At 49.4% G+C, this 27,752-nt stretch overlaps 2 protein-coding genes across 12 annotated transcripts in view; one reads left to right on the forward strand and one right to left on the reverse strand.

Moving 5' to 3' along the window:
- Nucleotides 1-27,752, reverse strand: part of PHB2 (prohibitin 2) — a 108,627-nt gene that overhangs the window by 51,658 nt on the left and 29,217 nt on the right. The gene's annotated exons all lie outside the window — the stretch shown is intronic.
- Nucleotides 337-27,370, forward strand: ATN1 (atrophin 1). Of its 11 annotated transcripts, none has more exons than XM_065078051.1 (10): nucleotides 337-618; nucleotides 16,458-16,649; nucleotides 17,470-17,607; nucleotides 17,968-18,081; nucleotides 20,271-22,288; nucleotides 22,852-23,068; nucleotides 23,177-23,894; nucleotides 25,150-25,293; nucleotides 25,543-25,723; nucleotides 26,263-27,370. In XM_065078051.1, the coding sequence occupies exons 2-10, from the start codon at nucleotides 16,572-16,574 to the stop codon at nucleotides 26,294-26,296; spliced, it is 3,642 nt and encodes a 1,213-aa protein (XP_064934123.1). In that variant the 5' UTR covers nucleotides 337-618; nucleotides 16,458-16,571; the 3' UTR covers nucleotides 26,297-27,370. The 11 variants fall into 11 exon arrangements, with proteins under 11 accessions (XP_064934123.1, XP_064934100.1, XP_064934067.1 ...); XM_065078028.1 differs by having other exon boundaries at nucleotides 342-618; nucleotides 26,236-27,370; XM_065077995.1 differs by having other exon boundaries at nucleotides 362-618; nucleotides 16,458-16,658; nucleotides 26,236-27,370.

Consider the following 27,752-nt stretch of genomic DNA (forward strand, 5'->3'; position numbering starts at 1 on the left):
GGCTTTCCCCATCTCGGGCCTTTGTGCCGAGGCGGAGAGGCGAGAGCCGGGGGAGCGGGGCCCGGCGACGCGGGGCGCGGCCGGGGCGGGGTCCGGGCTGGCTCCTCGCCCTTCGCCCGGGTCTCCTCCCCCGTCCCACGCCCCCCGCGGGTGGGCTGCGGGGGTGTTTTGCGGGGCCCCTGCGGCCGGTGCGGGGACGGGAGGCGGGGATGGGCGGTGGCGAGAGCGGCTGGGGGGTGACAGAGCGGAGGGGCGGGGGAGGGGGGCTTGTTCTGGGCTCTTCGGAAATGGGAGGTGGCTAAGGCGGGCAGCGGTCTGAGCGATGGGAGGGCGGCGGGGCAGAGGCGGCGGCGCCTGAACGTGGGGTGCGCGGCGGGAGAGGGGGCGACAGAGCCACCGCAGGGGGGGGCCCTCTCCCCGCCGCACCCCTCCAGGGCCACTGCCCCTGCCACCGACCACCGGTTATTCCGGAGACGCGAGAGGAAACGAGGGAGGGCGGAAAAGGAGGAGGGAGGAAAGAGGAAAAAAAAAAGGGGGGGGGGAGCGTTTAAATCCCTTCCCCCCGCTTCTCACCGCCTCCATTCCTCCCTTCATTCGACCTCCCCTCCGGAGCCGCTGGTGAGTCCCTCGCCCGCTCACAGCCGTTCCCGCTCCGCTTGTCATTTTTCGCCCACTCGCTGTATTCTTCCGAGGGTGTTCTTTTCCCTCCGGTTTGTCTGCCGGGAGGGGAGCGAGGCGGCGAGGGGAGGGGGGGCGCAGCAGAAAAGTTGGGGGGGCGAGGGCGGTATGGCGGTTAACCCCTGAGGCCCTGGGGAAGGGCCCCCGGCGGTGCCTGCCCCGGCGTGGATGCGGCGAGCGGCCGGGAGGGTGTCGGGGCGCCGCGGGTCACGGAGGCTCGGTTCGGCGGGGCGGGGCCCCCATCCCGGTCCCTGAGGCGGCGGGTCCCGGCCGCGGCTGGGAGCACTTGTAAATCAGCGGGATGCGCTGCCCGTTCCAGCCTGCCCGGGCCGGGGCTTGTTTGCTTTGGCCGGCGGTGGCGGAGCGCCTTTCCTCCGGAGAGGGGCGGGGGACGGGCAGGGGGGCTCCGCGCCCGCCGCGGGGGTCCCGGGGCGGGGACACCCCCCGCTGCGCACCCGGCGTGACGTCACCGCCCGCGGAGCCCCCGTTCCCTGCAGCAGAAAGTTCGGCGGGGGCAGGGGGGTGAGTGCCTGGCGGCGGGTGGCCGGGGGGGCTGGGGCGAGGCGGGAGTCCCGAGTTGGCGGCCCGGCGCGGTGCGGGGAGGAGCGCACAACAATGCTAGACGGGGATCTGCCACACGCTGCCTGCCAGGCTAGCTCCCGCGCTGCTGGCCCCCAAAGCCACCTCTGAACGCCCCCCTTTCCGCCCAGCCTCGTATTGTCCCTGCTTTCCCAGGTGCGTCTGGGGAGCGGGCTGGAGTATTTGGAAATAGTGTTTCCATCGGTATCTGACCGCTGGGAAGTGCGTTTGCTCCCCCACCGTTCATGTGGCAGGCTCGGGTGTGATTCAGCCCCTCCCAATGCCACCCTCAGCCTGGGCACCCGCCTCCCTCTCTGAAACACCAGGTTGGTACTTGGGGACCAGGGAGTGGACAAGACCTGTATGGATGGGCTGCATCAGGATGGTGTTTGCGCTCCCTTTGAACCGGCTGACATCCCTTGGTGTGTTAGGCTGCTCGTCTGTTTGCTGTTCAAGTCTTTTTTGAGAAGTGGCATCTGTCTTGTCTACACTGTCCTTCTGGCTGTGCCATCAAGCCGGTGACAGTTTGCCCCGCTGGCTTCTGCAGGCTGCTGGCCTGTGGCTGGCCCTGCTGTTGTTGCCCAGCAAATTGCTGGTTGTATTTTGCTGAGTGACCGCTGTGCTGTGGAAGTGGCAGCCATTTGGTCACCATGGCGTTACTTTACATGCTGCCATTGCTTGCCATTGAGTCCTGCCTTGATAGCTATCGTATGTTCCTGAAGTTGCTTTTGAGATGGGCAGTGTCTTTCTTTCAATTTGTCTCAGAGCTGTGGCTGCCTTGACTTCTGTGGCCAGTTACTTAGTTGCCAGAATGGCTACTGCAAGAATTACTATGGCTTTTTCTCTGTAGGGTCTGTTTTACAGTGGTGTGGTTCTTGAGGAGCAGCATGTTCTTAGGGAGGTAGCTACTCAAATCTGTTTTCCATATCTCTGATCGTATTGGGCGGATTGCTTGGGAACAGCTATGCTTTCTGGCATTGAAAAAGTGAAGAGAAGCTAGTGTGCTGTTATCCTATGGTGTGTTGCAGGAGAGCTGAGGACGAGAAATTACATACGACATTAATTTTTTGTCCACCTGAACAGTGGAGCATGGTTATACACCCTTCAGGTTTGCATATGCCTAAAGCTTCACAGTCCAGCCCTGACTTCCCACCAGACTCAGTGTGTCGGTGTCAGTGCATCAAGCCAAATCCCTGCCTGTTTACCTCAGTTTTGTAACCCAGATCCCAGTGTTGTTTGAGTTGAAAGCAGGACCCTCATTTTTTCTAAGCCTGAGACTATTGTGCATCACTGCTGTGCTGTACCCCTGAGGGGCTGGAGCTCTAAGATCGTTTACCCATGCATGGGACACTTATAAAAGCAAATGGTCAAATGGTTAGTTGGAATGTTTTTCATCCTTTTTTCCCCGTATTCATTTTTTTTTCCCCTGTTTCTTGGCCAAGTTGTTGTTTTTACATTTGTTATTAATGAGTGCACAACCAATTGTTTGTGTATTTTCCCAGCTTCTTGGGAATGATCTGGTCTTTCAAACTAGACTTTTCAATTGTGATTCATGATGGAGCTTTTCAAGTATGGCCAAGGAATGGACATACGGTACTATGTTTCTTGCTGGAAACGATAAAAACCCTCCAAACATTGGAAAATTAAATGTGCAGTGACTCCTAATGAAGAAGATTAACAGGTTTAACCTGCTGCAGTGGCCTACCTTTACCTCTCTTCGTATGCATTTACCTTCTCCCCTAGATTTTGTACCCTTGGATACCTCTGGAAGTTTCTTTCATTCTCACCTTTAGGCTTGCCTGCACAGTGATTTAGAATAAGGCTCTTGTGGGCATACTTGTATTTCAAAATAATAATGGGCATGCAAAGAACTATATACGTAGTGACATCACTGTACTAAAAGCAGCCTGATCTGTATTTTTCTTCAAGAGGGGGAGCACCTACTTCAGTTGGACTAGATGATCATTGTAGGTCACTTCCAACTGAAATGTTCCATTTTACTCTCATTTGAAACTTCTTCCCAAGGTTCAGCTTCTGTCACTCTTTATATACCTTCCTGATCCTTCCTGGAGCTCCCTCATATTCGTCAGCAATTTTCTGGGGTGGAGGTGGAGTTGAGGGGAGCAGTCACTGTGAAATCCAGAGCTGTGTAGGGAAGGATTATTTATTTACCTTTGCAGATGCAGGTTCTTGAATTGGTCCGAGCATTTTTTAAGCTCTGCTCCTCCTTAAATATCTACCTGAATGTTTACTCAGTCTTATATATTTCCTCTTCGGGTGTCTGCCTTTACTTGTGAGAACCTGATTTCCTCCTGTGTGAGGATTTCTGTTTCCCAGTTCTGTTTTTTCTTTCTGCTGTTTTCTTTTGGATAAATAAACTACTTTCTTGCCTCCAGTGGATTTTCTGGTCTCTCTCTTCCTCCATTAGGAGATGCTATGGAAGCACGAAGGATATTTCCTGCATTTATCACTTCATCCCTTCCATCTATACTTTTTGAGGACTGTTGGTAGTGAAGTGCAGGATAGTAATGCTTTACACATTTCTTAAAGGCAGCACAAGTTCTGAATGTGTTTAGAAGTGGAGGCATCTCTGAAAAAGTTATGCCTTAACCAGGCGAGCTTCACCTAGGGTATGTATTCTCTGTAGAATTAGTTCAAGTGATCACTGCCTGAGTCTGGACACAGTGGATGGTTTAACACGAACATGAGGTGCTCCATCTCGGTGCCTTGCCTGAGTTACTGAAGCTGCAACAGTGCCCAAGACACGTGTCTGTTGCTAGGTTGCCCAGGTATGTGTCCTATCACTCTTTGTGTCATGCTGAGCCGAATGCTGGAGAATCTTTCTGTTCTTCCAGTTGTGTGGTGTGCAGTCATGGTCCCACAACCCATGTCCTCAGTGAGACGTGCAGAGAATGATGAGACAGAAGCGGATGTTTCCAGCTGAAGTGATTTGAGCTTCACCTCTGCCTTAGCCTGGTTGGCTGATTTGGGCTTTGAGTGCTAAAGGGTGAAGATTTGGCATATATGAAAAGTTTAACACAAGTCACTTAGTAAGGAAATGATCCCTTGAGGAGCATTGCCGTGCTTCCAGTTCTGGTAATGCTCCTGAAGAAGTCTCTGGCTGTTTGCTGTGTTTATTGTGGCAGCAAACACTGATTTGTTACTGTCTCTTGTAAAAATATCAATGATTGATTGATTGTTGTGGCAGTATTTTTACCTACAAACCAAACATTAACTGCAATATCTTCTCTGAGCATTTTTTTTCTGAAGAAGGCTAGCTGGTTGCTTTCAATCTTGCTTCATGTCTCCTGCCCTGGTGACATTGTTCATTGTAGATCAATTTAGCTGGAAAATTTTAGTCTTGTACCTCCCTGCCTTACAAGGCACTTGGTGATACCTCGTTTCTGTCACAAGGTCTCTCTGTGTCATAGATCATTTAAGTGAAGAATGCATTTGAGCAACCATCTCTTTGGACAGTGGATTTGCTATACTGTGTGTGTGTACATATATATATATTTTTAATGTGTGCATGTATATCATGATAAAAATATAATAGTCTGTATACCATAACATATCTTATACATAATGTTATATCTTGTATTAAGTTTTGTATTGATATATCTAGCATAGTGCATTGAATATAAAGTGTATTTGTAGCATAGTATTTTGGATAAACTACCACTTTTCTTTCAGGCAGTGCAATAGATGAAGTGATTTTCATCAGAATTATTCAGAGTTTGCCAGATACATGAAGAGGGTCCACCCTCTGTGAAGAGTGGTTTATCCAGTCATGATTATCCATCAGACTTCCTCATACCTTGCTAGACCATTGCCTTCAAAGTACATTTTCACCCAGAGCTAGACCCCATCACCTCTTGGCCAAAACGTCTATGACTGCTGATACCCTTAACATTGAAAAACCTGTTCTGATCAACTGGCTGGTTCTCTCCCCTGCACAGCACATGGCAGGGAATATCATCTGGCAGCCTTTGCAGAAAATATGAAGAGTAGTTATTTTAGATTTAATTTTAACAAGAAAACCCAGAAGATTTCCAGTGATACACCAGGTATCTGTGCAAGTTTTTCAGTTTATTGATTTATCCCATTTTTCAGATTTTGCACGATTTCTGTGTGGAATTTGTCTAGCTTCAGCTTCTATCCATTTTATCTGGGGTCTTTGTCTAACAGGTTAGAGAGCCCTCTGCTGTCAGAAATCTTCTCCTTTTGTAGTACTGGTAGGCCATCTTCAAGTCGCCTTTTAACCTTCTCTCTGATAAATTAAATATAATTAGCTTCTTAAGGTTCTTGCTGTAAGGGGCAGGAGTTACCAGACTTCTTTTTATGGAATTTTTCAGCTTGTCAGCATCCTTTTTGGAGTACACAGGTTAAAACTGCATGCGCTACTCCCATAATGGTCCAACCAATCCAGTATATATTCAGGTAAAAATCATCTCTCTATTCCTGCTCCTGAAGAATATTCCTCTCTTTATATATTGATGGTTTTCAGTCATTCAGGAATATCCCATTTAGAAGTCTTGTGCTGGGAACTCATTTTCGGTTTGCTATCAGCTGTAAGGCCTTCCAGAGCTTCCATGTATCCTTGGATCTTAATCCTTGAAAGCCTTCTACATTCTTCTGTTCTTGATGTAAAAATCTTCCCTAATTTAAAAACTTGTCTTTCTGTGTGACCGCATTACACCAGTAATGCCAGCTGGTCTGTTTGCATTTCATCATTTACCATCTCACCTGTCTCAGCACCATTTGCAAATTTCACCCATGTTTCTGCAAACTTTCTTCATCAGGTGCCTTCACCAGCTACGAACAATATTCCATGATGGATCACGATTGCCTCTCAATAGTGAGATTTGGGTAACTCACTTTTTGACAATGAATCTATGCATTTATATATATACATATATATATTTTTTTTTTTATTTTATTTTTTAAATTTTTTTTTGCCAGTGCTATAGCTGTGTACCAAGCTTCAGCCCACTGTTTGTCATGTGTTGCTTTACAGAGATTACCCAAGGCATTAAAAATATCTTGGACAGCGGTTTCACTTGCCATCATGCCTTTAGTCCTGGCAGTCCAGTTTGAGTTTAATTTGGCCTCAGTCTCTGGGCTCAGGTGTCCATGTGAGAGGTGGAGGCCTGTTTCTGTGATTGGAAAGGCGGGTTATATATCTGTAGGTGCTAGCACTTCAGTATTAATTGTTTGCCTCAAATTCTCTTGGGATTGGGGAGAATTTTAGATACTTGTGACTTCTAATCCTTCATCGACCAGGAAGACCTTGATTTAGGCATAACCATCATGTTTTCTGACTTCATAAAATTATAAGAACTAAAATCAAACCTCACCGTGAACTTGGTGAAGTATGTAAGCAAAACCTCTCTCTCCTCCCAAGGATGGTTCAGTGCTGCCACAGATACCCTGGGAAGCTGGGGAGACTCTGTTCTCTGAGGTATTCATGACAACCTCATCTAGCTTTGCAGTTTACGACAAAAGGGTTTTGAGTGCAGACCTCCAGCAATATCTTCCCATGTAAACCTTCCTGTGACACAGCATTTCACTTTGCTCCACCCCACAGGTGAGGACAGGGTCACACCACTTTGCCAGTTCTGTCAACCAAGGAAAATATGTAGGATCCGAAGCCAAGGGAGTCACTCAAAGCTTATCTGTGTCTCAGGTCTGCTGTGTGATTGTACCTGTGACCATCTTCCTGGCCCCAGTTCACTCCTTTTGCTTCTGGATCTGTCTGTGCATTTTCCATCCTGTTCAGATGCTTTCTCTTTGCACAAATGGCTCTCACGTTGGCTTCGCCGTCAGTCTCGAATCCTGAGAAAAGGAGAATCAAAAGAGTGTCCTTGAGTCACTGGCTGCAAAGTCCCTTTGAGCACCCTGCCACCTACTTTGTTTTGCAAACTTAGTGAATTCTGTCTTGATAATAATGTTTTTCTTTTGCTCTTGTTATGCTCTGGGGACAAAGCCTCGCCACATGGCCGGGAGTCTTCTAATTTCCATCTTAAAAGTGTTGTTGGCCTTTATAAAAAGTGTCATTTGGTCTTATACCAACCTTCTCTGTTAACTTAAATGTCCCTTCTACCTCCTTTATGTTTAGTTTCTGGTTTTAGGGACAGTAATGACATCACCTCCAGCTCTTTGTGTCCCTCGGCATGCTCGAAACTGCTTTTTGCACCTTCTCCAAGGCACTTTCTTCTTTCCTGATGTTGGGTAACAGAAGCATTACATGGTCTAGCAGAGGTTGTCTGACAAGTACAATGTCCAGTGGCATTAATACTTTTTCTTGTTGCTTGATAATACCTTGTCTGATGCTTTCAAAATAAGTGTTGCCCGTCACTGTCCTGTGATTAACAAATCCCTTCCCTCCTCAACAGTCCCTACTGATAAGCAGAAGTTCTTAGAGCAGGTGTGCCTGTCACTTCTCTTCGGGTTATCACTGAGCTCTTAGTACTATTGAACTTGTCAAAAACATACCAGTGACCCTACTAGGCCCATCTAGTCCAGAATCTTCTGCTCCAGCAGTGGTCACTACCAAATCCCTAGGAATGAGGGCAAGTTAAGGCAGCTTTACCTGCTGTTGTCCTCTGGTACTACTACAGCTTCAGTGGAGGGGCTGCCATGGCTGATTGTGGTTTCTTGCCATTCAGTAAGTACCAGTCACTCTCTCTTGCATTAAACTCTCCAGTCTCCCTTCAAGTCCATGCAAACTTTTAGCACCTATAGTGTCCTTTGCTTGGAAGTTCTGCAGCCACTCATTTCAAGAAGAACTATCTCTTTGTTTGTTTTGATCTTCTTGATGGTCCTCAATTCTTATACTGGAAGAGACAGTGAAAAATTATTTCCTACCCATCTCCTGCTTTTCATACATGGTTTTACAGTCCTCAATCACATCCTCACTTAACCTGTTCTATAGACAGAGATGTCTAACCCACTCAGTCGTGCCTCTTCATTGCCCTTTCTAGATTCTGTGGAAGGAGCAGAACTGCACACACTTTTCAAGATGTAGGAAAATCATGGGTTTGTGCAAGGGCATAGTGTTTGTTTTCGGTTCTTTTCTCAGGAATTTCTAGCGTATGTCTTGCTTTCTTTATGGCTGCTGAATGCCAAGGTGACATTTTCATGGATCTGCCTCTTACATCCTAAGGGTATCACTCTTGAATGGCACTGATCTTATGTGGAGATGGAGTTGTTTTTTTCTGTGTCCATTGCTTTATGTTTATCAAGGTTGAAGCTCACATGCCATTTCATTGCCCAATCATCCTTCGTGGAAAGTCCTTCTACAGTTCTCCTCAGTTCTCATCCTCATTATTACCCTTATTAATTTACTCTCATCAGCCACATTGGCTTCCCTTTGTCCTTTTTCTGTATCCATCCTAGTTTTGCTTCTTCAGTGTTTTATTCTCTTAAGTTCTCTCTCAAATTGTGATCATCTGCAATACTGACAGTGCCTCCTAACTTAATGCCATTGGGAGGTAGGACACGGATCCTTTTAAAGATCTAGCAGGCTTTCTTCCACCTAGCCTGGTACTTTCAGGACTTCGTTCATTCAAATCCATCTACAGCGCTTCATCCTTTTAGCTTCTGTCTGATACTTCTGTTCACTCTGACTAGTTTCCCTGGGATTGAGGGCTCTGAGCAGGTCATGTTTTTGCCTGGACCTCCCTCTGCCAGCTTCAGAATGATACAGGTCTTGGCAGAAAGTGGTGGCCATGCTTTACACTGGTCTGTTACTGAAGGATGGATGGTGTGGCTATTCTGACTTCGGATTCAGCTGCTGGTCCTGCTGCTGTAAAGTTACCAAAAATATATTCCAGTAAGGACTTGCAGCAGAAGTTTGGAACCATGATGGTTTGATGGATGGATAACTTCCAGGTACCAAGAGTGAGGAGCTGTGGTACATGGACTCATGGTCACAAGTTGCAACAAGGAAATTACAACTGATAATGAGTGTTTCAGCACTGGATTGAGTGTCTCAGGTCAGCTGGGGAAGTTTTGCACCTTAAGATGTTTTGGAGTTGCCTCATTAAGGCCCTGAGCAATCCCTTCTAGATTTGAGGTCAGCCCTCCTGTGAGCAGGAGTTTGTACCTGCAGAGATCCCTTCCAGCTGACATATATTTTGAGTAGCCTGTGATGTCTTTGAGTAATTTACTTTGCATTTCTTAGGAAAGGTACATCGATGTTTAGAAAGGGGGAGATAACGTATGACAATAGACCCCCTTGGCCCCTAACAGCCCTACAGGTAAGGTGTGCTCAGGCATTGCAAATATGGAAGACATTGCACTTCTTAACATAGTGACTACGAAGAGCGTGGTGTTTCCCCCCTCTGCATCACACACCCCTAGTCCTCCATCCTGCTCGCAGAGGGAAGAACCCAGTGTGATGCATTGTGTGATCCACTGGGCTCTGCCAGCCTGTCTCTCCAGGAGATCCAGAGGCCTTCCTCTGGGGAAACTGAATGATTCTTCTGAGATATTTTAAGTAAATCTGTTACATACTTACAGTCACTTTAGTGTGCCCTCAGGAATTGTTTAACGATTAACGTAACCTTCTTTAGTACATGTAACCTCCATTTAGTGAATCAAACTTTATTTTCAGTTGCTTCTGCAAAAATTAGTATCTTCTTCTGTGCTGTAAACTGAGCTATTGTTAAATGCATGAATGTTTTTAGTATTTATTACCTCACGTTAGCTCTAAGTGGTTTTATTTCACTCTGTTCATCAGAAATCTTTTTCTCAAATAAGTTTTACATTGAATGGAGATTCCAGAAGTACAGCTTTCATACTTAAAATAACATTCTTACTCCTCATGGTTGTGCAGCATTAAGAAAATAAACCATTAATACAGACTTAATAAAATGTAGACTAGCTGTGTTTCCTCTTTTTCTCCAGTCACTGGGGATTTCACCTGAGTGCTGTGACCTTTCAAATATCATGGGGAGTGGCTTGGCAACTCTATCAGCCAATTCCCTCAGGACCCTGGGGTGTATCTCATCAGGTCCCGTGGACTTGTGTATGTTCAGTTTCCTCAGGTGGTCTCAGACATCATCATCTCTTACATGCATGGGTACATGTAAATCAAGAGGGTTCATTCAGCTTGTTGATTCAAGTGTGTGTAATTTGCCCTTCAGTACAGAAATAAGTTTTTGAAAACTATTTTAAAGGTTTCATAGTTACTCATTTTGAAGATAGAAGAATCCAATGATATTCTAGTACACTGTCAATATAAAATCAATTTGCTCATAGACAATTACAACAAAACCTCAACTCTCACTGGTTTTATACTGAACTCTTATATTCTGAGCAGTAACAGCAGTTTTCACTTCAGTTACAGATGGTTGTTTTGTGGTGGTTTTGTCTGTTTGCCGTGTAGCGCTGTGCTGCCAAGCCTGCGTGGTGGGGCAGGTCTCAGCCCTTCCCAGCTGCATCCAACAGCTGCTGGTGGTTGGATGGTCCTGTCCCACTGTCAGTGTTGCTGGGCTGCAGAGGACAGGGAGGTGTGTTCTCCAATCATGGCATGCATGTGTGGGCTTTAGCTCATGGTTCCTGCCTTTGGCCTGAGCTCATGAGTATTTCAGTCCCCTGGGATCCTCCAGCTTCATGTTAGTATTGGGCAAGGATGTAGTTAAACTTCATGCACTGAGTAGGCAACAGTTTTAGCTGGAGTATGATTATTTGACCAGTTTTACAGTCTTAGTCCTTGATGAATCTACCTTCCAGCCTGAGTTCACAGACCCTGCATCCACCAACTGTTGTAGTAATTTTGTAGGAAACAGAAAAATGCCTGTGTTTCAGAAGTACCTTTCATTTGGTGTTGCATAGATATAGTTATTCTTAACAAAATTTACCGAGTAAAAAAATTTTGCAAGTCATGGGAATAGTTGTGCCCAAGATAATATTAGCTGCGTCTGCCCCCCTCCATCTTGGCATTCAACCATTTTGGCATTCTAATCAATTTGCTCACACAATCATTTTCCCTTCTACGGTAATGTTGCGCTCAATCAAAAGACTGACAATAAAGCTGTAACATGCAACCTCAACCCCAACCTATACCTTTATTGGTAACACTGAATACAGCACACTTCTCCTTCCCTCCCTGTCTCCACTGTGCCCTATAGAAAGACACCAGGGTTCAAACATAAATCAGGTACTTAGCCACTGGGAAATGTTGTACTTTGGGTTGTCTGGTGGCAGTATTTTGGACAAAACTTTGTGTTTTCAAGATACTACACAGCTGTTAACCTTGATTAAATTTCTCAGAATTTTACTTTTGTTTTATGAGGTAAATTGAGACAGGAATTCAAAATGTATTGGCTGGGACTGTCATTCACAGGACAGTATAAATAAATATGCCAGCTTCCGACTTCACACCCATGGTGTGTGTCCCCTGGCCATACTATTCCAGTGGACACTCCCTTCTGAGTGATCTTTACCTGTCAAGAGGGATCCATTTGCTTTCATCCCATCTTACCTTCAAGACACTTTTCAACATCTGCAATGTGTTGGAAAGCAGCTGTGATCGTTTTGCCACCCTGGTTCCTTCCTCCAGTGCTAATGCATCCCTTAGCAGAAGGGAGAACAGAAAAACCAGGATGGGAACACAGAGCTAATTAATTGCAGAGAAACAGACTCAGTTTAATTCTCACATCTTCTGACTTCTAAATCCCTGCATTTGCAAGGCAAATGTATTTGACTTCATGTAGGATTTTGGATGTAGTTCTACATTTCAAAAAAATTACTTAAGGAATAGTCACTGTGTGCTTTCAGCAGTTCCCAACTGAAGAAAACAAGAAGTTTGAACTTCAGCACATCTGTACTCAGACTAAAGGAGGAACTGACTCCTCGCTCCAGACACTTTCCATGGACTGGCATCTAGTGGAAGGTAGTGCTGGCTATGTCTGTAGTAATAACACTGGTGCACAGCACTGGCTGTCCATTGCTGTGGCATTCCTGTTTCTTTGTATGGTCCTTGTTCTGTGCCAGCAAGTGCTCTCCTAGATACCTCAGTGTGGTTTAGGAGTTAGTGCAGGACCACGCTGGTTGGCAGTGGCCAGGTTAGATGTGTCTGTCCCCTTTAGGAGAGTAGGAGAATTTTGCCATCTGGGTGCAAGCTGTGTAGTGCTAGTCACCCCCAGGACCAGAGAACAGACACTGTCCCATTTCATTTAAAAGTACAGATGCTGTCAGTTGCCCTTTCTTGCAGCATTTGTGGTCCTTATGGGTGGCAGTATTTTTAATTCATTTTTTCTTTCAGACTGAATGATCCAGCTGCGCACCTTGAGGTGTTTGCACTCAGTGGTATGTGATGGTATATGATGTACCAGGCAATGCCTAGGCAGAACCTCAGTGGAAAGGGGAGGCTACATCAGTGCTTCCGCCCCTTCCACCCCCAAATCATCACTGACTAGCACTAGCTCAGGAGGGACTCCTGTGACATGTACCGTAGTCACATTCTGCCTCCTGCACCTCCTCTCCTGCTTGGACCAGGTCTGAAACTGCCTGAGATCACTGGGATGTTACAGTCAGAGAAGATCAGGAGCAGTAGATTGTTTGTTTGTTTTTCTTCCCAAGAGAGCAGTGATAGAAAAGAATGAGGAGACAGTGGTAACTGTTGACAACTGAGTACCAGCAGCTAATCTTGGATGACTGAATCAGGTCTTAAATGTCTGCTAGCTGGAAAAACACTGGTGAAGTAATGGTGGTGGTAGCAGCTCTTTTTCTTAAGTGGCATGGATATTGGGAGCTTTCAGCTCTCTCTTCTTCTGTCACTGGCCCCAAGGAGGACTAGCTGGAGCTAAGCTGGCCTTTAATCTTCTCAGGCAGACTGGAGGCCCAGACTTGGGTTGCCCATCCTGGAGCTAGCTCTGCTGTTGAGCACCAGCTGAAGTGAGAAAACCCTTCAGTCCTCCGTGGATTTGGGGGCACCTCCCAGACTTCTGTGTCTCTTTGGAAATTGCTTTGCTGCTACTGGGACATGTACTGGTTATACCTATGTGTGTAGCCATGACATGTACAAGTCTTTGAGGTGTGTGGCTCATTTGTCATTTACAGTTCCCAGCCAAGCCCCCAAACACCATCCCAAGTAACTTGGTCCTGTTCCCATTTCCTCTGCTTTGGTTGCCATATAGAAAAGTTTATTTTCTCAGACCTTAAGTCTAATGTGTAAATCCTACCTGGAGCCAAGGACAATTATTCACCCAACTTCCTAAGAGAGACTAAGTGTATATGCGTAAGTAGGTAAAACTTGAGTGCCTCTCATTTGAGAAGGAATTGATTCCAGTTTTGTTACCCATGAAGAACTGCTCCACACTACAGCCTGGGAAGGAGATAGGTTATCTGCTTCCTTCAATAGAAGAGGAACCAGAGCCCGTGATCTCCTGGCTGCCTGTGCAGGACAGTCCATCTTTGGCAAAGAGAATTACTTGAAGATGGAGAGGAAGAGGAGTGGGATCCATTTTGGATCCCATGTGGGAATGCCTATAGAGTGTGTGTTGCTTGCAGGAGACTGCATCAGGGCTTAGCTGAGAATATGGAGGGGTTTGGGCAGTGAGCCAAACCAAGCTGGGTTGTATGAAACGCAAACAGAAAACAGCAATTCGCAATGCCTCATAACTCAGTCAAACCTGTGAAGGGCTTCACGGGGCCAGGAAAAGGTTATCCATTCGACAGCAGCCCTGCCAAATGTCTCATTTCCTTTCCAAAACCACAGAGTCCTAAGAACTCTTCAGAGGCATTTACAGGGATCTTCAGGGACGGGAAGGGTTAGGTGTAACTTTGTTAATTGTCAAGGCTCACATTGCAAGCTTTTATTTCGTAGATGTTAAAATTAGAAGGTGGTGGTGTCATACTCTCATCTGGCCTCTGACATAACGGTTGCTGTACTCAGCCTAATGTATGCATCAATTCTGTTATGTATTTTAGAAAAGCCTTCACCTTCTAAGTGATAGAAACTTCTGCCCCAGTGGTTATTTATGTCCACTGAAACATACAGATTTGTTCCTGAGTTTGTTAGGTACTGCATATCCAGCAGTTGACGTAAGTACCAAGCTGGTGTTTCTTTTAAAAAGGGAAGTTTTGGTATGTGGTTGGATGCATATTATTTCTCTGATTTACTTCTCTAGAAAGAAGACCATAATTGTCATTACAGAGCTTTTGGAAAGCTGAAGTGAGACCTGTGTGTTGCATTATGATGTTCAACTCTTTAGTGTGGGAGGTGTGGGTGGCATCCCTGTTGGATGTAAAGAGCAGTGACATACTGGTAACGTGCTGTTGCTGCTTCTCTGTGTTCTGAGCTGAGCTAATACTTAAAGGTTGCCAACATGATGTGTGTTGAAGTAGAGTTAAATTAGGATCGCCTTTCTTACAATGTTTGTTTCATGTAAGAAGTGTTAATTCTAGATATTTAGCTGGAATAGCACCAGTGTAACTGGCTGAATTAGCAGCCAGAGGCCGAAGTATGACAGAAATGCAAGGCTGTAAAACACATCAGCTGATGGGGATTAGGAGAGTGCTCTGCCTCCATTAGGTCAGTTATAAGCCATCGTGAGCTATTTTTCTATTAGAGAAGAGGTCTCATTTAATGAATTGTTGTGTGTGGGAGTTAATGCTGGATGAGTCCCCTGTGGCTTTCATGATGAGGGTCAAATAAAATATTAATGACATTAAAACAAACAATCCCCTGCTCTTCCCAGTTACCTTCCAGCTGGATTTCTCTAAGCATTGGTCAGGGAAGATGTGGAGCCCCACAAGAGACAGGCTGGTGTCATTGCTCCCTTTTCTCAGGTAGGGAGGTGGAGGCGGTGGAAAGCAGTGACTCCAAGGCCACACAGTCCAATGGGAGGGCTGCACAGAAGGTCCAAGAGTTCTTCCTGTCTGGTGCCTTTGTCCTGATCCAACTTAATGGTTGAACTCAATGATCTTAAAGGTATTTTCCAATGAAAATTATTCTGTGGTTCTGTCCCTGGTTTCAGCTCCCTTCTCAGAGAAACGAAAGTGCATCCAAACTGCTCCTGTGCTGGCTGGAAGCTAATCTTTCCAGGTCTGGGGTGGCCTTTAGGAGTACCAAATATCAAGTCTTCTTACTCACAAAACTGTGCTATACTTCCTGATCAAAGAATATAACCCATGAGATGTGCATCTTTTCTCCTTGTGCCTTGTCCACAGAACACATTTCCTTGTCTTGCAGATTATTCATTGCAGAGTCTGAGTACAGGAGCTCAAATGACAGGCTGTGGAAGGACCGTCTCTTTTTTGTCACCCCTGCACAGTGCAGCGCAAAAGATCTTGAGCTGGGTGGACCCAAGCAGATGAGCTTCAGCATACCTGAATTACTTGAGAACAGTTCCCCGGATAATACAATCATGTTTTCATACTCTGAACTAGGAATTGTGTCGCATAACAGGGTGTTAAATATCTCTGGTGCTTTTGGATGTAGCACAAAGCTGTAAATTTATTCAGAGGGAGCTCAGAAATCTTGCCACTGCTGCAAAGTGTAAGGATTTACACTGCATCTCTGGTCATGACTCTTATGTGGTACACTGAAAAGCAGACCAACGTATGGCAAAGGAGACCTAGGCACTCCAAGCTAAACAACTGATTTTGTTTACATCACGCAAAAACAAAGCTAAATGTGTTTTTTCACACCTATTTGTGTACAGTGGACACGAAACAGCCTAAGCAAGATTTCTCACATTTTCTGCATAATGTACTGAAGCAGGTGTGCATATGCTCTGGAGGGGGCAGGGCTTCAGCTCGCTAATGATGGCACATGGGCAGTTAAAGATCGTGCAACTTACTGCACTGACAACAAGTGCAGAGAGGAACTAATGAAGTCAGAAAATTTGTCATTAGGAACACTTTAAAGCACTTTCCCATTATTTTTTCTCTCTCTCTCTCTGATAATCAAATAAACAAGGAAATGGAAGTACTAAGGAGGACAGTCAACATACTGATAATCATTCCTACCTGCTTCCTCCAAAAAACTGGAGGACTGCCTGCCTCATATCGTGTGGGTATCACTCCTAGAAGCTGGAAATCATTTGTGACTGTAGCCAAATCCCCCTTCTGATGGGGAAGTTTATTGCATTTTTTGTGAACATCCTTTTTCTGTAAATAATAGTTAAGGAAACAGTATTAATTTTGTCATATTTCTGTAACAGACCACCTCCTTGTCTGCTTTTCAGATTCATTGGGATCTTGTTGCATTGCTGGTGTACGCCCCCCTTCAAGAAGAACTGCTCTTGCCCATACCCGCCTCCCGGGAACAGCCAAAGAGGCGTGTGAAGTGATAAAAATTTATGTTTTCATCAAACCGGGCCAAGGAGAATGGGGGTCCTACACCCAAAAGAATGAAGACACGACAGAACAAAGACTCAGTACGTGAGGTGGGAGATGAGGGGTGGGGCTTTGGAGCCAAGCTGAAGCTGTGGGTGGGGACTGAAGCTCAGGGCAAAGCTCGTGGACATGAGTTTTGTGTAGTGGAGTGCCTTGAGGGTTCAGGGGTTTTGAAGCCCACAAGGCCAGTTGTATCTTGGGCTACATCAAAAACAGTGTGGCCAGCAGGTCGAGGGACATGATTCTGCCCCTCTGCTCTGCTCTGGTGAGATCCCAGTTGGAGTCCTGTGTCCAGCTCTGGAGCCCTCAGCACAGGAAAAACATGGACCTGTTGGAGAGGGGCCAGAGGAGGCCACAAAAATGATCAGAGGACTGGAACAGCTCCGCTGTGAGGAAAGGCTGAGAGCATTGGGGTTGTTCAGCCTGGAGAAGGTTCCAGGGAGACCTTGTTGTGGCGTTTCGGTACTTAAAAAGTGCCTATAAAAAAGATAGGGACAGACTTTTTAGCAGGGCCTGTTGAGACAGGACGAGGGATATTGATTTTAAACCAAAGCAGGGGAGATTCAGGCTGGACGAGGAAGAAAGTTTTTACAATGAGGGTGGTGAAACAGTGGCACAGGTTGCCCAGAGAGGTGGTAGATGCCCCATCCCTGGAGACATTCAAGACTAGGCCAGATGGGGCTCTGAGCAACCTGATCTAGTTGAAAATGTCCCTGCTCATTGCAGGGGGTTGGACTAGATGACCTTTGAAGGTCCCTTCCAGCCCAGATTATTCTATAATTCGAGGGCTTTGGAAGACTGAGGATAGGTCAGGAGTGGAGTGAGATGCACAACAGGACTGATCAATGATCGCTCTCTTAGATGTCGATGCGGAGTGGACGGAAGAAAGAGACTCCAGGGCCTCGAGAGGAGCTCAGGTCACGGGGTCGAGCTTCCCCTGGGGGCGTCAGCACCTCCAGCAGTGATGGCAAGGCTGAGAAGTCCCGACAAACAGCAAAGGTAGTATAAGCTAGTTCGTGAGCACGGGGTGCTTGAGGTCTGCCCAGACTACGTAGAATCTGTTCAGGGATCCACCAATGAACCCGTACTGGGTTAGCTCTCTGGAATGGGTGGGATCCTTCTTTGCTCTCATCCCCAGTGTCTTGAACTTCCCATCATCCCCCAAGAACTTGTCTTCAGTCTCAACAGCCCTTTACAGTGCTAATTTTTGCCATATTCTGGCTCAGTGTTGCAGTGCTAAGCTCTTCAACACACGTGCTGTGGTGGGTGTGTCTGTGCTCTGTGCAGTCTGTGAAAGTCTGGCAAGGTGTGAAGTTACCCCATGACCCTTCCACCTCCCTGTTCCCCTCTCCCTTGCAGAAAGGGCGGGTGGAGGAATCCTGCACGCCCAAGGGCAGCAAGCAGGGTCGAACAGAAGAGATCTCGGAGAGTGAAGGGGAGGACACCAACGCTCCCAAAAAAACCAAAACTGAGGTGAGTTTTCCATGCTGTGGTTGCTGGCATGTCCTGAGTCTCCTATTGCCTACCTGTGTTGCTCACACCTGCCCAGCTGGAGGTTCCCACTACTTGGGAGCCCTGCCACCTTGGGTTTCGTGCTACAGCTTTTCCAACATAAATGGCATCTGCTGGGCTACGAAAATGCCACCAGGAGTGATGACCAAGCAGACTGAGGCTCTCTGTCTCCTTTGCTTTGTCTGTCTTCATAAATGACTTGGACACAGGACTTGAGGGAATACTAGGTAAGTTTGCCCGTGACACAGAATTGGGAGGAGCTGTTGACACACTTGAGGGCAGAGAGGCCCTGCAGAAAGAACTGGACAGTCACCAAATGCGTGGAGGTCAAGTGCCAGATTTTGCACCTGGGTTGTGGCAACCCTGGGGAACAGACTGTGGAACAAGATACTGGAAAGCAGCTCCACGGAGAGGGATCTGGGGGTTCTGGTCGACGGCAAGTTGAAAATGACCCAACAGTGTGCCCTGGCAGCCAAGAGGGCCAACCATGTCCTGGGGTGCATCCAGCACAGGATTGCTAGCTGGGCGAGGGAGGTGATTGTCCTGCTCTGCTCCGCACTGGTGCGGCCTCACCTGGAGCACTGTGTGCAGTTCTGGGTGCCACAGGATAAAAAGGATATAAAGCTACTGGAGAGTGTCCAGAAGAGGGCTATGAAGTTGAAGGGCTTGGAGGGGAAGCTGTGTGAGAAGCAGCTAAAGTCACTTGGATTTTCAGCCTGGAGAAAAAGAGACCAAGGAGAGATCTCATGGCAGCTACAGCTTCCTCATAAGGGGAGGAAGAGGAGCACGCGCTGATCTCTTCTCTCTGGTGATTGATGACAGAACCCGAGGGAATAGTAGGAAGATGTGCCAGGGAAGGTTTAGGTTGGACATTAGGAAAAGGTTCTTCCCCCAGAGGGTGGTGGAGCACTGGAACAGGCTTCCCAGGGACGTAATTATGGCCCCAAGCCTGACAGTGTTCAAGAAGAGACTGGACAACACTCTCAGACATATGGTGTGAACTGTGGGATTGTCACATGCAGGGACAGGAGCTGGACTCGATGATCCTTGTGAGTCCCTTCCACGTCAGGACATTCTATGATTCTATGACTGCTGTACTCTCAGAGCTGGGGACGTGCCTTTCCCAGCTCAGGGGCGAGAGCCTGGCTCTGTGTGCAGCTGCTGGTCGGGTTCGACTTGGACTCTTTTGCTCCACCAGAGCAGTGTGAAACAGAGATGCTTAAGTCGTGGTCAGGTCTGGGTGATGGTTGTTCCAAATCTGCTCAAGCGTGCTCTCTGCGTCATTGTCACAGGGCTTTTCCAAAATGCCGACGGCACCAGGCTGGAGCAGTGGTCGGATGGTTGGAGGAAGACTTTGCTCTCATGCTTCTCAGTTTCCTATTAACCTGTTCAGACAACTGGCCTTAAAGGCCCACGAACACAAGGATATGTGCTCATGTTTTGAGGTCACTTTAATTAAACCAGTGTGGTCACACCTATGTAATTTCCCTACATAGACTTCAGTTTAGCCTCTCCCGTAAGCCCCTAGGCTCAGGAGTGGCACTTTGTCCATGCTGTTAGTGACTGTTGAGTCACTAATATTTGGTTTCTTGAGGTGAGAGGTGGTAGGGAGGAACAGGGTTTGGGAAGTGCAGGGGGGACATAAGGAGTGGGATGGCCAGAGGATAAAACACTCGGGGCAGGGAGGTGGAGCAGTCCTGCAGGGACAAGAAGAGGAATTCAGGGTCTGGGGGCTGTGCTGCGCACACTGTGGTGCATGGTGCTCCATGCCACCTGCTGGTACCACCACTGATCATACCCTGGCCAGTTGCCCATTGCTGCTGGTGGTGGTGGTGTGAGGACCTTTTATATCTATTCACTCTCAACCTGATCTGTAACAGCTCCCTGCACTCCCTCTCTGCCTCTGTACACACAGTGCCCATCGGTACCTCCTTGCTGAGTGTGTAATGCTCATGAATGACCTGAGAGCACTGAAGTTGATCCAAGGGGAGGCAGGAGGACTGGTGTTATTTATACCATGCAAAACAATGTCTCGTTCCCTCTGTGGGGTTTTCTAGTGATGGCAGAAAAAGGTCAGAAAGTTCTCAGGGAACTTGAAAAGCATTGTGCATGGTCTGGGAGGCCACATAACGTCTCTCTCCTTATTTCAGGAGTTGCCCTGCCCTCCATCCCCATCTGATGTTGACAGCCTTGATGGCCACAGCTTCAATGATGAGATGAGCAGTGACCCACGGGACATTGACCAAGATAACAGGAGCACCTCACCTAGCGTGTACAGCCCTGGCAGCGTGGAGAATGACTCCGACTCCTCTTCTGTGCTGTCTCAGGGGCCATCTCACTCCTACCATCATCCTCCACTCTTTCCCCAGAGCCCACCGGTAGCTCCCCCTCCCGACAGCCTGGCCCGTCCACCTGAGCCTGGCTTTGGGCTCCCGGGTGAGGTGCACCCCCAGGGACCCCCTGCTGGGAGCTACCACTCCCAGCTGGAGGGCCAGGCCTCCCGAATTTTCCAGGCTCAAACCCCACAGACACCTGCCTCCTCCTCTGCTGTTGCTGCCCCTTCTGCTGTCCCTTCTTCCTCCTCCTCTTCCTCCTCGTCTTCCTCCTCCTCCACCCACGCTCCTCTTTACCCTCCGTCCAATGTAGTCCAAGTTGGGGCCAAAATTTCCAGTGGGCTTGGGGGGCTCCCAGCAGCAGTGGGTCGTGAGCAGACCCTCAGCGCCAAGCACAATCCGCCACCCACCACCCCCATCTCACTGGCATCAGTGGTCGGGGGCCCCCAACCTCAAAAGACACCCCCAGCCAACCCTTCAGCCGCCCCCCCAGCTTCAGCCCCTTCCTTTCCCCACGTCTCTGCCAATTTGCCTCCGCCCCCGGCCCTGCGCCCACTGAACAATGCGGTGGCTGCCTCCAGCTCCCCAGGGATGGTGGGGCAGGCCCTGAGCAGCCACCTTCCTTCACCCCATGGGATGGGGCAGGACAAGGCATCAGCCCTGGCCCCCTCCCGCTACCCCTATGCCCCGCCACCTCTGCCTGCCTCCAGCTCCTCGGCCCAGTACCCCCAGCCTTCCCCATCCCAGCCCCTGCCCAGTTACACTGCCTCCTATGGCCACTCCTTCCCCCCACCCAGCGGCCTCTCTGTGTCCAGCCAGCCCCCTAAGTACACCCAGCCATCCTTGCCCTCCCAGCCTGTCTGGAGCCAGGGGCCACCCCCATACAGCCGCCCACTGGGTAACGCTGGTTCCCACCCTGCTGCTCCTTTTGCCAGCCAGACGCCCCATCACCCGCAGCCACCCCAGCAGCACCACCACAGCCACGGGAGTGGTGGGGGGGTCTCCCCAGCAGCTGCAGCTCCATCGCAGCCCAGTGGGGGTTACCCTCATGGCCTGGAGTCAAACAGCCATCACCCTTCCCATGCCAGCTATGGGCTGCGCCTCTACCCTCCCCACAGCCAGGCCGCTTACAGCCAGGCTCCGTCATCTGCTGCTGCAGCTCCCTCCTCTTCCTCCACTTCTTCCTCCTCCTCCTCCTCCTCCTCCTCTTCCTTGTCTTCTTCCTCATCCTCCTCTGCTGCTTCTTCCCAGGGAAATTACCCTGGCATGTGCGCTCACCCCCCTGGGCAGAGTCCTGCCACCTACACCTTCCCCCCACCACCACCCCCATCCCCTGCCCATGGGGCTGGCCCTCCAGTCACCTCAGCTGCCACCACCCTCTCTACTGTCATCGCCACCATGGCCTCCCCATCTGCAGCCCCCTACAAGACGGTCTCACCCCCAGTACCCCCCTCAGCTGTGGCCCCCTATGGGAAGCGGCCAGCCTCCCCCATCCCCACCTTCCAGCCCCCGGCCCCTTATAAGCCAGGCTCGCCCCCTGCTTCTTCAGCTGCCCCTTTCCGGGCAACCACGCCTCCTGGCTACCGGGTGGCTTCGTCCCCTGTGGCAGGGGGCTACAAAGCCCCCTCACCCGCCCCTTCTGCCCCACCACCCCTGCCAGGGAGCGTGACCACCCCAGCCCCCCCACCGCCCCCACTTCCCCTCAGTGCTGCGCAGATCAAGCAGGAGCCATCAGAAGAGTATGACCCCCCCGAGAGCCCTGTGCCACCTGCTCGCAGCCCTTCACCACCCCCCAAGGTGGTGGATGTACCAAGCCATGCCAGCCAGTCAGCCAGGTGAGGGGAGGCTGTGGGGGCACACAGAGGGTGTCTGTAGGCTGTGGAGGGATGTATGGGGCAGGGATGGGGAGGTCACTCTCAGTGTGGGGTGAAGCTGCACCCTTTTGACTTTTCATATAATAGTTTGGGTTGGAAAGGACCTTCAAAGGTCATCTAGTCCAACTCCCCTGCAATGAGCAGGGACATTTTCAACTAGATCAGGTTGCTCAGAGCCCCGTCCAGCCTGGCCTTGGATGTCTCCAGGGATGGGGCATCTACCACCTCTCTGGGCAACCTGTGCCAGTGTTTCACCACCCTCATCATAAAAAATTTCTTCCTCATGTGTAGCCTGAATCTCCCCTTCTTTAGTTTAAAACCATTACTCCGTGTCCTGTTGCAGCAGGCCCTGCTAAGAAGTCTGTCCCCAGCCTTCTTATAGGCCCCTTTAAGTACCTTTTCCATGATGCTCTTCCTTTTCCCACAGTGCTGGACTTGGCTTTGCCTGCCCCTGTCCCCATCTCCATGCCCATCCCTGCCCTCCAACCCCTTCTGTACTGATAGGCTATGCCTCTCATCCCCAGATTCAACAAACATCTAGACCGTGGCTTCAACTCCTGTTCCCGCACAGACCTGTACTTTGTACCCCTTGATGGCTCCAAGCTGGCTAAGAAAAGGGCAGACTTGGTGGAGAAAGTGCGGCGAGAAGCTGAGCAGAAGGCACGGGAAGAGAAGGAGCGGGAACGGGAACGAGAGCGGGAGAAGGAGCGGGAGAAGGAGAGGGAGCTGGAGAGGAGTGTGGTAGGTTTGGGGATCCCACTGCTGCAGCACAGCCAGGGTAGATGCTCGAGAGCTCCCTTGGCCACTCCCTGCTGGGACCCTAAAGCTGGTCTCTCTGCTCTCTTGCAGAAGATGGCCCAGGAGGGCCGGCCGGTTGAGTGCTCATCCCTCGGGCCAGTTCCCCACCGCCCCTCCTTCGAGCAGGGCAGTGCTGTAGCAACTGTTCCCCCGTACCTGGGCCCTGACACCCCAGCTCTGCGCACCCTCAGCGAATATGCACGGCCCCACGTTATGTCCCCCAGCAACCGCAACCACCCTTTCTATGTGCCACTGGGTGCGGTCGACCCAGGTTTGCTGGGGTACAATGTGCCGGCCATCTACAGCAGTGATCCAGCGACACGGGAGCGAGAGCTGAGAGAGCGGGAGGCCCGCGAACGAGACCTGAGGGACCGGGACCTGCGTGAACGTCTCAAGCCTGGCTTTGAAGTCAAGCCTGCCGAGTTGGAGCAGCTCCACGCCGTGCCAGCTGCTGCTATGGATCCATTCCCACGCCATGGCGGGCTGAGTTTGCAGACAGCCCCCGGCCTTCATCCCGCTTTTCCCTTCCACCCAGGGCTGGGCCACTTGGAGAGGGAGAGGCTAGCGCTGGCAGCCGGCCCGACCCTTCGTCCTGACATGTCCTATGCTGAGCGCTTGGCAGCTGAGCGCCAGCATGCTGAGCGGGTGGCTGCTCTCAGCAATGACCCTCTGGCCCGGCTGCAGATGCTCAATGTGACACCTCATCATCATCAGCATTCCCACATCCACTCCCACCTCCATCTCCACCAGCAGGATGCCATACATGCAGGTAAGGACCCCATGGGGGTGGTGTCCTGCACAAAGCCCTGCTCTCCCTCCTACTATGGATTCTTTGTGCTTCCTCACTCTGGTCCTGGGGAAGTCCAAAAGCTGCAGAGACTAGACTTTGAGGCCCCAGTTCCACCTCTTCAGCCAGAAGAGGTCAACGTCACAGTCATCCAGCCTTGCTCTTGCTCGCATCCAGTGAAAGACACTGACCTCTGTTGCAAGTATTGGGCTGTCTGTGAGTTTACTGCTTAGTGGCAAGCAGAGTAGTTTGCACTATGTCTTTTAGTTCTAGATTTCTGGGGCTACACTGTTAGTGCTAGCATCCCACTGGCTACCAAGGTGGTGGTGCTGTGGGCTGCAGAGGGCGTGGGAGCCCCGCTAATGAATTTTACAGTATCCTTAGGACTAAAGAAACGTTGGTTCTCTAATTTGCAAATAGGGCTCTTGCTGCAGATGGTGGGATGGGATAGAAGACGGACTAATTGCAAGGAACTGGAGGCTGCTCTCCTTCAGAATTGAGTGGTGGTCCTTCCATTTTCACATCCTATAGGAAAGCAAAGTAAAAAGAAGCTTAGGACTGAAAATCAGGGGGAAGGAAAGCCCAGACACTACAGTAGGAAAAACTGCTGTGCCTGCTCAGGTCCTGTGAGCACTCAGTGGAATCTGGTGACAGACAGACACCCAGTCTAAGCAGCCACAACTAGTCAGAGATGGCATCAGGTACAAATTAATGTCCATTCCCCCATGCTCTGTAGCTGCCCACCTCCAGCCAGCACTCTGGCAGAGTCCAGAACACTGGAAAGAACAGATTTTGTGTGAACAGTACCTTGCATTTCAGCCTTGGTTGGTACTTGCAGACTTCAGTGCCTGGCACTGAGCATCTGTGCTGGATGAGACCTGGAAATGGAAGAACCCGATATGAGTATGTACATGAATGACAGCCAGGGTGGTAGATAGGCACGATGCTCGATACAGACATGATTGTAGAGCAGGTCCTTGCAGAACAGATTTTAAGGAACAGTACTTCTCCCTGAGGAGCAAAGGGACAGAGCTATGCCAGGCTGGCTCACGTGAAATTCAATGCAGGCAAAAAGAGTAACAGAAGAACGTGGTGCTGTGTTGTGTAGCCTTGAAATTATTCTATCTCACACACACACCAACCCTCTCTGCTTCTTTTTTGTTGTGCCTTGTGCCTTCCTCTGTGTTACCTCTTACAAAGCACAGGAGAATTATCTTGTGGTATCTTTTCTTCCCAGCCTCAGCCTCTGTTCACCCTCTTATCGACCCACTTGCCTCGGGATCACACCTCACCCGGATACCATACCCAGCTGGAACCATTCCTAACCCCCTCCTGCCTCACCCTCTGCACGAGAATGAAGTGCTGCGCCACCAGCTTTTTGGTAAGGATGCTCACAGGGAGTCTGCTGGGCTCCTCTGAAGGGCATCAGCAGAGCTCCCAGGGCAGGGTGGACATGAGGGGTCACAGACCCAAACTGAGGTCTGTTAAACAGAACCTGGGATGAACAACTCCTGCACATGGTGGGGCTGGGAAGGGAAGTGCAGGAGTTCTGCCTGAGGTATGGGGCCACAGGTAAGGATGGAGCTATTAATATTGCCTTATCTCTTCTCTGTTACAACTTTGGCTGCAGCTGCACCCTACAGAGACCTGCCGGGCTCTCTCTCTGCACCCATGTCAGCAGCACATCAGCTCCAGGCCATGCATGCACAGTCAGCTGAGCTGCAGCGCCTGGCTCTGGAACAGCAGCAATGGCTTCATGCCCATCACCCTCTGCATGGTGTGCCGCTCCCCACGCAGGAGGACTACTACAGGTACATGGGCCTGTGCTCTCCACAGCACAGGGCGAGCAGGGGGTGCCTGGGCGTGTCAGAGGGGACAGGAGCACATTGGCCCTGAAGTGGGTGACTCAGCCTGAGCCCACACCTGGGACCAGGGATGACTTGTCACTGGCGCACAGCTGCTGGGGTGGTCACTAGGATGGTCATTCATGACAAGTTGCTGTTCAGTGTCTAATCTTATGTGGGGTCTCAGCCCCTCTTCTCCTGGTGGGAGAGTAAACTTGCATGTTCCACACATGTTATGACTAACTGATAACCCTGCCGAAATACCAGACATGTGCAAGGGTTGGATGCTTTTGCCAAGACAAGACTTTCACAAATGCATAGAGAAGCATGTTGGGAAAGAGAGAGGTGCAATGTTGTCCCTTTTCGATAGCATCTCCTACTTGAAGGATTTGGCAAGGTTTCCAAGCCTGCAGTGTCATGTGGGTCTAGACTAACAAAAGGCAGCCGGGGATACTAAATTGCCTTTTTCTCTCTCCCAGTCACCTTGTTTCTCTTCTGTATCCTAGCCACCTGAAGAAAGAAAGTGACAAACCCCTTTAAATTGACTTCTAGTGTCAATGTGACATCATCATGTCTTTCTCTCAAGAGGAGCAATCAATCAACCAAATCCTGGAGGAGGGGAAGCTGCAGAGTGACACATCCTGATCCCACCATGCAATAGAGTGTGAGAGACGACAGGACAAAAAGTACAGGATGGCATCTTGAGAGCAGAAAGTGGAAGACAGAAAAGAGAGGGAGGACTGACACACCACTAATGAACATGAAATGATCGGTACGTGATTTCAGCAGAACTCTGAAGAAAACAATCAGCATTGCACAGAGCTCAAAAAGACGAAGACTGATGTGAATTCAGAATGGCAGAAGCTCCATCCTTTGTTTGGGGGGACAGTTGCATTAAATAAAAAGAGCAGACCATTACAGGACTTCACATACACGATGCTGCTACCTTTTCTGCTTCTGCGAGGAGGAGGTGCAGCCAAGAAGTAACTCAAAACCCAACAGAGCCTTTTTTTCAAGATGTCTCTTCACACCCAACCCCCCTTTAGGTGTAAGTTACTGCTTTAGCAATACGGAAGAGCAACATGGAACTTATTTCAGTTTAGCTAGAGCGGCTTCCCACTCTCCAGCATCCCTTCAGATGCAAACGAAGCATTACAGGACCCCTTCCAAAGCGGCTGCTCCTGCCTGCAGAGGGACCGGTCCCAGCCATCGGGGTGCTAAGCACCACAAGACTTTTTGCAAGGTGGTGGTTGTGCTTCCCCACTGCTGACAGGAACGGGCATGGCCACGAGGTGCAAAGCACCAGGAGACTGTTTTCAAAGCTGCCGTCGCCACCACGACCCCTTTGAGCCCGGTGGGGAGAGCTGACATGGCCAAGTGTACGGTATCCTGAGATTTGTCTTTGAGATGGTGGCTGCCCTTTACCCTCACCCTTTCGAATTGATGTACTTTAACTCATGCACATCCTATTAGACGTGGCAGTTTTATGTAGCAACTTGTGACTCCCTTCCCCCTGACCCCCCACGTGCGTGTCTGATTTCACAGTTGTATTTCTTGATTGGTCCCCATATATATATATTTACTTAACCATTAAAAGGAAAAGAAAACCAACAACCCAGCTATGGAAAAACACCCAAATGAAGTTCCCTATGCACTCCCAAGACCCAACACACATTCTAATAATTTATATATATATATATATGAAGCTCTGAAGAAGAAAAAAAACAAAACAAAAAACACACACAAAAAACCCTTCCAGGAAGAGGCGCCGTTGTGTTCATTTATTTTTACCGGGGCCAGGAGCTAGCCTGACCATGCGGGCCTGCGAGGAGGAACTTGCCTAGAGAGTGGGCAGAAACATGCACTCTCCAGGAAGGAGCACCGGCGCTGCTAAGAAGGGCTGGGGAGCCGGTGTCTGCCGTGGGGCCCCCGGGAGGGGACACCGCCCCAGGAAACGCCGCGGGGTAGCCGGTGAGCAGGCCCGGCGGGGGAGGAG

Source organism: Columba livia, chromosome 1 (assembly GCF_036013475.1).
Source record: "Columba livia isolate bColLiv1 breed racing homer chromosome 1, bColLiv1.pat.W.v2, whole genome shotgun sequence".
Taxonomy (NCBI): domain Eukaryota; kingdom Metazoa; phylum Chordata; class Aves; order Columbiformes; family Columbidae; genus Columba; species Columba livia.

Bases quoted from the DNA above. Each gene is read 5' to 3' on its own strand.
- ATN1 (XM_065077995.1), top strand. From the start codon at position 16,572: ATGTTTTCATCAAACCGGGCCAAGGAGAATGGGGGTCCTACACCCAAA. The intron at 16,659-17,469 runs GTGGGAGATGAG...TCGCTCTCTTAG, and splicing joins ACAAAGACTCAGTACGTGAG to ATGTCGATGCGGAGTGGACG. The intron at 18,082-20,270 runs GTGAGTTTTCCA...TCCTTATTTCAG, and splicing joins CCAAAAAAACCAAAACTGAG to GAGTTGCCCTGCCCTCCATC.